This window comes from Azolla caroliniana, unplaced genomic scaffold (assembly GCF_043228905.1).
Source record: "Azolla caroliniana isolate FFs.n. ecotype wild unplaced genomic scaffold, voAzoCaro1.0.p SCAF_13, whole genome shotgun sequence".
NCBI classification, from domain to species: domain Eukaryota; kingdom Viridiplantae; phylum Streptophyta; class Polypodiopsida; order Salviniales; family Salviniaceae; genus Azolla; species Azolla caroliniana.
In genome coordinates this window covers 17,759,454-17,769,645 of record NW_028230448.1, presented here as the reverse complement: position 1 = coordinate 17,769,645, position 10,192 = coordinate 17,759,454, and the positions used below count along the sequence as shown (strand labels likewise).

Sequence of the window (10,192 nt, the reverse complement as noted above, 5' to 3'; positions counted from 1 at the left end):
GGTGTGATGCTTGGACAGAAAAAATATTTGCCATGGGGGCGCATGTTAGGGTACAATGTTAGTTCAGTAAGAGATTGGGAGGTTTTCAGAATGAAGAGGAGCGAGGGTCAAACAGGTAGCATTACTGGCAGGCTAGAAAAGGTGACCTAGTTTATAGATAAGACTGTTGATGGTCTAGAAAGGTTGAATGAGGAAGAGGGGGTTTGGTCTGGATGGTTTGTAGGTGATGGTGATGGACAAATTATCTGTGGTAAGTGCCCATCTAATGAGTATCACTTGTGGGGAAACCTAAGTGCTTTGTTTGACAATGGCCGATGGTTGGTAGTGTGGGTGGCAGTGTTGGAAGGTAAGAAGTGGCAAGTGAACTCGAACCTAGGGGATTTTCAAAAATTTGTAATTCATTGCCTAGGGGATTAAAAAGATTACATGGCATGAGTAATTGGAGAAGATTAGCTTGTGTGAGTGACTTTTGATATATTCGAACTTTTGTTGTTCTTGGCTTTGGGAAAGGGCATCTGTGAGGACAAAGGAAGTCCCAGCAACATATTCATTGTTATATGAATGCTTAGGGATCAATATTAAGTGTCTTGAGTGTGAAACGGAAAACGTTATGGGATGGAGGAAGTAGGGATCGGCAATGGTCGGTTTAGGCTTAGTCGGTTTGGCCTTATCCAAGCCAAACTGTTTAGGGGTTTTCAAACCTGAACCAAACCGATCCCTAAACCGGTTTGGGAGAAAACAACAATACTATTACAATGAATATTCAACTTCATACCATAATTTTATTACAATTAAATCACTTAAACGGCTTAGCTGGTTTGAGCCGGTTTGGGAGGCTCAAGCCGAGCCGAGCCGAGCTCAAACCGTTAAGGCAGGCTCAAGCCTAAGCCGAGCTAAGCTGACGAGGAGAGAATTCTCGCTTTCCAAGAGAGAGTTGGTCAAACCCAACCCTAATTGCTCGGATAGCAACCAATGCAGTTAAGCCGTTTTAGCCAAACAGTTTAGGCTTGAGTCGAGCCGTTGCCGATCCCTAGGAGGAAGATGATGATTATATGTTGAGTAGTTTTGAGGAGAGTCATGCCATCTTTTATGTTGACCATTTTCTCAACATTCTATGCCATAAGGAAATCTCTAAATATGCTCAACCATCTATCATGTAAGGTTGGTCCATTGGATTTATTGACTCTCTCTCTCTCTCTCTCTCTCTCTCTCTCTCTCTCTCTCTCTCTCATTCAAGATGAATGGTTAAATTACAATCAACTCAAAAGCGGAAGAAAGAGAGAGAGAGATGTAAAGACAATAATCGAAGGTTAGATATATATATTAAAAACAAACGACACTTGCACTACCAAAATCTGAAGATGCAATCTTTAAAGAATGTGTGACATAAACAATAATTCTTGCCCAACAATTTCCCAACTTATAGGGTATTTTTTTATGCGCTAGAATGTGTGTGTGTGTGTGTGTGTGTGTGTGTGTGTGTGTGTGTGTGTGTGTGTGTGTGTGTGTGTGTGTGTGTGTGTGTGTGGTGTGTGTGTGTGTGTGTGTGTGTGTGTGTGTGTGAGAGAGAGAGAGAGAGACCTTGGGCAACCATCATCCAATCTATGTATATTATTTCTATTGTCCCTCTTACGATCCCTTTATGTTTGTCACAACTCTAATGTAAGGAATGGATATTTATGACATATTTTCGTAATGCTTAAAATTAGAAATCTAAATATTTTCGTCAACCATTCACATGTCTTTGATGGTTCCTTCCAATAATGTAATGTGTTCTTGAGATATATATTGTCTTTGAGTTAGATAGGATTGGAGGGGGAGGGGCATCTCATTTAGCCTTGTTACATAACCTCCATAGGTTTGAAGACTAGGACAATTATTCAATGTTTCATTGGCTTGCCACTTTTGTTACAAAGGCAAATATGCCTTTAAACATCGAGCTATTATCTATGTGTTATGTGCCCTTGAGATTCCCTTCTTATATCGCAAAGGTAAATGTTGTACAGAGGTATCATTTCAAATATGAAGAATTATATATATATAAAGTACTTTCAAATTACTTCATCAAGAGATGATGTTAATAACTAGTATAAATATTCGACAAGGTTTCGATGATGAATCAGAATGAATGTGAATAAGATTTACAAGCCTTTGGATGGCTGTAAGATACAGTTGGAGATAGAATAACTCCTAATGACACCATCATGAAACAATACCACATCTCAATATATTGAGTTGAAACTTACCAAATCATTGATTGTACCAAATCACAACAAATCCTTGGATCTCAATATAATATTTCCGAGTCTTCTATTAACAATGATAGAATTCATACTACTAATATCTCTATCTTATTGTTACAATATTATTCCCCGAATATGTTCAATATCAAACTAAATATTCAGAGGATTTTGCTCTTGAGCTATGAACTACACATCACATGTTCACCATTTTTCGTTCTTCTTTGACTTGATCTTTTGTTTTCTTAAGGCCTTCGTATCTCTTGTTGTATGTCTACTTGCTTTTTTATTACTTTCTTCCATCTTCCATGCCTTTCTCAAGGATTTAGCAATTTTCATATTCCATACATTCTCCTAGTTCATTTTAGTGCACAAATATTGTTTCTTCATCTTGTTGCCATAGTGTGTGTGTGTGTGTTCAACCTTCCCTCAATGAGCTTATCTCTCCATTAGCATCAAAATTTCCCATATTTGTGGCTAGAATAATAATCTTTTCTTGTTGTGAATCCCTTTGTAATTGCAATATATCCCTAGAGAAAATGTTTCATCCAAGTCCAAATGACACAAGCATATGTTCTATAAATTTATGCCCGCTCCACTATTATATCTAAGATGATATTAATTTGATCTACATACGAGACATAAAATTTTATCATATCCCACAATGTGTGTCAATAGATAGCTAAAAATATTGTTCAATGTAATACTTTTGAGGTAAAAATCTGATAGCATAGGTTACAAGTTACAACCACATGGCCAAACATGGAAAGTTAGACCATTGGAAGTGCACATGATATTGTAAGCTCGTTCCATTAATCAAGTCATGTTATTGATGTAAAAGGCGTGATCTACTAACAACCATTTTTTAGAAGAAGATCTAGGTTGCATTTCTTTTAAGTTGAGGAAACTCTAATCATATTGCTTTGGTGTAGATGATGTTGATGTCGGATCATCACAATACTCATTTCATAAAAATATAGAACATAAATTCTTGGGCCAATATAGTTAAGAGAAATAAAAGATGGATTATATGCTAACAAAAGGGTCAAACAATCGTGATATTTGTGCGATGCAAATAAAGGAATCACACTTTCATAATATAAAGTTGCTTTTACGCTTCTATTGCATAGAGTTATCACAAGATCTTTTCTTTGCAACCACACATGTATTGTTCGTTGACATATTTCTCCACCATGTCTATTTCTATCACAATCATGACATGATTCAAGAGATATATAGTAGACAATTGCATTAACTTGACAAATCGTGTTTTAACATACAATAAGAAATGTAAAGACACTTGAGAAAACTATACTTAGCCAATCTATAAGATTGTTGGTTAATGTATTCAACTTTGTCAAGAATTTGGGAAGTTCCCCGAGAACAATGCAAGCAAAAGTTGTATTGGACACATGCAATCATGAACACATTGTTAGAAGTTTATTATCAACATATTCAATTTTGTGGTAAAACCTTTGAGCGAACATACTTTATCCCCTCACTTTTAAAGACAAATTTGAATTTTCTATGGATGCACAACAAACAGGATGTCCTTGTTTTTGTGAATGTAAGGATGTTCCTACCATACAAATTACATACTTCATATTCTCAAAAGAAAACTATAGCATCCACTATTGCAGAATAGATCAATCCACTCTTGTTTGTAAGATATAAAAGTTTGTGATTGATCTACATTCTCTTCTTTGAGAGACATGTAGATACATTATTTTATAGGCTTTGTTTTCAATCTGGTTGCATTGAGTTGTGGTCTCTTTTGGTTTCCATATGCTCAAGAAAGTATCATGGGAATTGCTACGATATAGACCTCTACCATAAGAAGTTCGAGGAGGTACATCAAGGGCAAAAACTAAGGGGTTTTCTCATGAATATTTCGAAATCAATGTAGCAATAGCATCTAGGTATCCAAACCTTAGTAATGGCAACCAAACATGAGATTTGTGCTCATTTTGAGACTTAGGCCAACATTGTATCACATGAGCTAACATGGGGTAACAATAATATATAGGGGTTCCAAGCCTTTGTAGTGGTAATGAAACATGGGGTTTGTTCTCAATGCAAAACTTAATCCAACGTCGAGCAACATGAGTTGCGCAGCATAGTAGCAACATTTAGGGGATCAAAACCTTCATTCTAGCAACTAAGTATGAAGTCTACGTTCATTGCAAGACAAAGCTCAACAATATACAACACAAGTTGGCGAAAGCCATGTACCATATGTGCTAGTGATGATTGATGACCATCATAAAATAATCAAGTACAATAATTGAAGGATCAAAGTACTTATTGACATCAACATGGGAAAGGTATTCATGTCAAAGTTAGTGGTTTTTTGTTGATGTTCTTGTTTAGCAATAATTTGTTGACTATAAAAAAAAATTTAATTACTCAAAAGTTACAATCGCAATGCATGTAGAATGTTGATTTTGCAAATCTATCTTCAAAGCTCATATGCAACTTTATTAACTTGTATTGAATTGATCTTAACAACTACCTTGTGTAAGGCCGATCCTAAGCAACAGTTGCAATGTAGGTTCGTATTAAAAATTCTAGAATTTACAAATTCATCAATGATCAAATTAATGTCAAGGAACAAATGATGGACATTGAGGTTGTGTGGAGGGTTTAACATCATAAGCCTCAATTTGCATATGCTACAACATTGAATCCACTATGATCCCAAGCAAACTTTAACATTAACAAAATTGTTGACGTATACAAAATCCAGATATCTGAACTTTGGACTATTCACTAGTGGGATATCATAAAAGCTACATACGGAGGAACTAATCAATGTCATGTCCTTTCAGTACAAAACTAATATCAATTTCAAGGACATGACATAGATCTTACTAAGACTTTCAAACATTGTGTTTTAACTTGCTATAATACATAAATGGTCTTCATGCAGGTCATACAAGCATGTATCTTCTTGAGTTTGTCTCACTTAATGGATGTCAATGCCTATCAAGAAGTCTACATTGTATGCCTTTGATTCTCTAATATGTTCTTCGTATTCACCATTAATAACTTAATAGGGGCAGTAACATGTATTATTGTTCTTGTATCAAAATCTATATTTCTGTTCGAAGACATAAGGCATTGTCCGAATGTATTTTGTGAATCTAATAGTGAACGGGGATATTCATGGTAATTTTCTTCTTGATGATTCATTCCCAATTTAAACACTAAAGTTAGAAGTCTAGTTTACTATAAGAATAAGAATATGCACATAGGGGTTTGTGACACATGCAGCTCAACCATTATTGTATCACCAATTAGGACAATAATCCTTGCACCATTCACAAAGTACAAGCATCCAAATTCCAAAACAAATATTCAAGAAAATGATAGAATGAGAGGGAAAGAGAGAAATTACTTGGATTGAGACACAACTTGGCAGCCGCTTCTCAAAGGACTGATACATAGATTCGCCCAAAGTTTGATGAGAAACTCAGCAGAAAGAATGATCACCATAAGTATCAAAAAAGGACTTTCAAAAACGAAGACAATTGTATCTCCATAGCTACTTAGTGAATAATTTTAAAAATTCACATGAGCCACGCATTAGAAATATTGTAAATGATATACAACATTGCCTTCGAAACAGCAAACAAAAGTTACCTTTAGCCTTTCTCTCCCTGGAAGAGAGTTCAAACATAGAATGATTCAGCTTCAAATGAGTGTCAAATTAATAACAGTTTTTATTGCTCATCAGTTGATTGTAACAAATTGTAGCTCCACGTCAACAATGTTACTTCAATAAGCAAATGAATGCTCAAGTATAACATCTTTCTTTTCTTTCTCCTCACCATCAACTTCCTTGCTGGGTCCTCTCCACATGTATAAGTGGACAAACATTCTCAACATCGTCCAGTTCCTTTCTTGGCAGTTTTTCATGTCAAAAGCTGAAACGCCCAAACATAACTATATTTCAGAGATAATTTCATAGAAGCATGATATAAACATATCTATGTCACAAATGTCTTCCACAATCACATATGAAAATGTGGGGAAAGGAAAAGCAATTGAAGGCAAAACCAATCCATGATTTTTTTGACATAAAATCCTCTTGTGACTTATGTTATTGCCATGCCAAAGTTTGAAACAAATCTCTGCACGAGCAATAATCATGCAAAAGATGACGTTATGCAAGCATAGTCGTATACAAATACCCACATAACTTCAAGATATCAAATCATAATCATCATCAATGTTATGGAGCAATGGGCTTGATGTTGCATTCATCATAATAACTCTTCAAACACTTCTTTTGAGATCATGCACATATACAATAGCCCCAATTATCACCAGCAATCTAAACACAAACATATTCCATCTCGGAAGTGATGAAATTGACTGATATCCTTCAAAATAATCTCTCGACCAATAACCTTGGAAATTACCCTAGCAGCTGAATGACAATCAGGACACATTCTAAGGTTTTTAACTATAAAAAGCGGCTTATCAGGTGCAGTGTTAAAAATGCCATAAGCCATGGCTAGTTTCTCACTATGTCGAGAGAGAAGGGTTTCTTTCTCTTTCTCCGCTACATTGTGGAGTACAACTTTAGTATCAGGAACATAACCATTACTCTTCAATAATCTACTTAACTTCTCTAACTCATCATATAAATTTTCTTTTTGTGGATGAGTGTGTCCACCAGCAAAAAAAGTGTGTACCTGGTCATTAATCTTGATGGAGCTACATCCGGGCTTCTTCTTCAAACCACGTTCCTCCATCTTCATTCTTGTAATTACTACATCTTCCCATCTCCCAGTCGCCGCATATAAATTCGATAAAAGCACATATGCAGCATCATTATCAGGTTCAAGTTCAAGAACACGAAGTGAAGCTCGTACTCCTCTCTCGACATCAAGATAAGTTTTGCAGGCACTTAGAAGTGTAATCCAAGAGGTTGCATTAGGAGAAATTAACATGCTTGATATCACATCTTCTGCCTCTTTGAGATGCCCTGCCCTCCCTAGAAGGTCAATCATGCAATTATAATGATCCACTGAGGGTTCCAGACCATAATCTTGACTCATAGATCGAAAATATGACCAACCCTCATTGATAAGGCCAGCTCGACTACATGCTGATAGCACACTCACAAAGGTTGTCTTGGTTGGAACCTTACCCTCTCTCTTCATCTCTGCAAACAATTTGAGAGCATTCTTCGCTTGGCCATGTTGTGATTGCATCGTTATAAGAGCTGTCCATGAAACCACGCATCTTTCAAACATCTTGCTAAACATAATTTTGGCATCCTCAAGGCAGCCACACCTACCATACATTGTGATAAGTGCAGTTCCAACAATAGTATCAGGTTCAAACCCACTTTCTACAACAAGGCAATGTATCCTATAACCCTCTTCAGCAGCTATAAGTTTACCACAAGCATCAAGAAGACTAATGAAAGTTCCTTCATCTGGCAAAATACACGCTATTTGCATTTGTTCAAAGAAATTTAATGCCTTCTTTGCTTGGTTATGTTCTACATAAGAAGCAATCAACGCATTCCATGGGATGACATCTTTCTTGGACATATTATCAAATACTGACCAAGCATCTTCGAGGTTACCACATTTCCCATACATATTTAAAAGAGCTGTCTCTACCAATGCATTAACTGTCTTTAAATCACTAGACAAAAGACGAGCGTGTATTTTCTTACCTTCATTCAAATCCTCTTTCTTTGCACAAGCATCTAAAACACTTACATATGTGTAAGTATCAGGCCTCACCCCTTCTAACTGCATTTGTTGAAACAATGTGAGAGCTTCATCACACAAAAGACGTTCAATATAAGCTTCGATCATTGCATTCCATGCAACAACATCCCTCATTGGCATTCGATGAAATTCACTAAGTGCATCCTCTACGCTTCCACATTTGCTGTACATGTAGATAAGGGATGTCTGAATAACAAGGTCCAATTCTAATCCATTATCAATAATGGCAGTATGTATTTTCTTGCCTTCATCAAGTAATACAATTTGTGCACATGCTTCAAGCATGGAGATAAATGTTACCTTATCTGGTAAAAAGCCTTCCAGGAGCATCTGTTCAAAGAGAGAGAATGACATATCTCCTTGCCCTTGTTCAGCATATGCACCAAGCATAGCATTCCATGTCACCACATTCCGTTTGGTCATTTGATCAAATATGATCCAAGCATTATCAACGCTCCCACACTTACTATACATGTTAATAAGTGCATTTCCAATAACACCATCTATTTCAATACCTTTCTTAGCAACTTTGGCATGTATTTCCTTTGCTTGACGAAGGTCCCCTTGGCTTGCACAAGCAGTAACAATACTCACAAATGTGATCAGATTCGGATTCTCCCCTTGTGATTCCATCTCTTTGAAAAGAATTATCGCATCTCTGCTTTTCCCATGCTGAGCAAATGCAGTGATTAATCCGTTCCAAGATATGGCATTACGATTCGGCAAAGCTAAAAAAATTCTCAGTGCATCCTCTAATAATCCACATTTCCCGTACATGTTCACCAAGGCATTTCCGACAATAACATCATGTTCAATCCCCTTTGATACAATATACGTATGCATACTTTTCCCTTCACCCAAGAATTCGACATTTGCACATACTGATAGAATAGTGACACATGTGACTTTATCAGGTTCGATACCTTGAGATCTTAATTGCTGAAAAAGAAGAAGAGCTTCTTTTCCTTTATGGTGATGAATGAAGGCACCGATCATGATGGTCCACGAGAACTTGTTCTTTTCTTGCATTCTATCAAACATGGAGGATGAATCCTCAAGAGAACCACATTTTGAATACATTTGTACAATAAGGTTACCAAGAAACACAAGATGCTCATGTCCACACTCGATAATGTGCCTATGGATAAGGTGCCCATCGGAAAGAGACTTTGTGCTTCTCAAGAGCTGGGAATACAAATTGGTATCATCAAAACATTTGCTGGAAAGAGGTCTGGAGCTACCTTCCCAAAATGAATCTTGAATTTCTCCATTTTCATCCGTTTTTGTCCTTTCAACTCCCTTCCTATCCATTTCAGGGCTTTCTTTGTTATCTCTTCCAAACCCATTATCATCCTTTTCAAGGTTTTCAAGTTGATTCTTAACCACTACAAAGCTTTCTTTTTTATCCATTTCGCGGTTATTGCTATGGCTATTCTTATCCATTTCAATCCTTTGTTTGTTTTCCTTGTGCACATGAATCTTATCCTTCAGGAGTATTTTGAGTTGATCCTTATCCACTTCGAGACTTTCTTCATTACCTATTTCAAGAATTTCAATTTCTTCAGTTTCTTCCATTTCATGCCCATCATTTTCCATGTCAAGCTTTTCAAGTTGATTCCGATGCCTTTCTTGAGCTCTCCATTTCTTCTTCGGATGATTTTCTCCATTGAAGTTATGGAAGAAGAAACAACAACAAAGGCAACAAGGAAGAGGATCTTGAAAGCTTGTTTTGTGGAAACCCAGAGATGGGAATAAGGGTAAGGTTTCGTGATGTGGTCGACAATAGGAAATACGGGGGGTGGGGACAAGATTTAAAGTAAATATCGGAGCTTCCATAGCTCAGTTCTGCCATCGCTATCCTTAATCATCGCGTAATCATCATGGTCGTCGTAATTGCTCTAATGATTTCTGAGAGGAACAATGTCTGTTGGGAGGCCAAGATGGCCCCCCAGGGGAGGGGGAGGGGGAAGGGGAAGGATTGGATATCCTGTGAAGAGGGGTACCCCTGGGTTTTCCTTTATTCTCAAAATGCCCCCACCTTTTTTGGTTATTTCACACCGATGCCCTTGATGAAATAGCTTCTATGACAAATTTGGTGACAAACGAACCATGGAGAGATTGGTTATTCTATAGAAAAATAATTGATCATCCAAAGCACGCCAATCAACTCTATCATAAGCTTAATGAAGGTAGGACTTA

The 10,192-nt window shown here is 36.8% G+C and overlaps 1 protein-coding gene across 3 annotated transcripts; it reads right to left on the bottom strand.

Moving 5' to 3' along the window:
• Window positions 1-5,116: 5,116 nt before the first annotated feature.
• Window positions 5,117-9,937, bottom strand: LOC147856466 (pentatricopeptide repeat-containing protein At3g03580-like). Of its 3 annotated transcripts, XR_015530667.1 has the most exons (3): window positions 6,941-9,937; window positions 5,883-6,166; window positions 5,117-5,676 (listed from the first exon to the last, which is right to left on the bottom strand). XR_015530667.1 is itself a non-coding variant. In XM_087329058.1 (2 exons), the coding sequence occupies exons 1-2, from the start codon at window positions 9,827-9,829 to the stop codon at window positions 6,155-6,157; spliced, it is 2,901 nt and encodes a 966-aa protein (XP_087185184.1). In that variant the 5' UTR covers window positions 9,830-9,937; the 3' UTR covers window positions 5,117-6,154. The 3 variants fall into 3 exon arrangements, 2 of the variants coding, with proteins under 2 accessions (XP_087185184.1, XP_087185183.1); XM_087329058.1 differs by having other exon boundaries at window positions 5,117-6,166; XM_087329057.1 differs by lacking the exons at window positions 5,117-5,676; window positions 5,883-6,166 and having other exon boundaries at window positions 6,173-9,937.
• Between the last annotated feature and the right edge of the window lie 255 nt (window positions 9,938-10,192).

Coding starts and splice junctions, on each gene's coding strand:
- LOC147856466 (XM_087329057.1), bottom strand. CDS start 9,829: ATGGAAGCTCCGATATTTACTTTAAATCTTGTCCCCACCCCCCGTATT.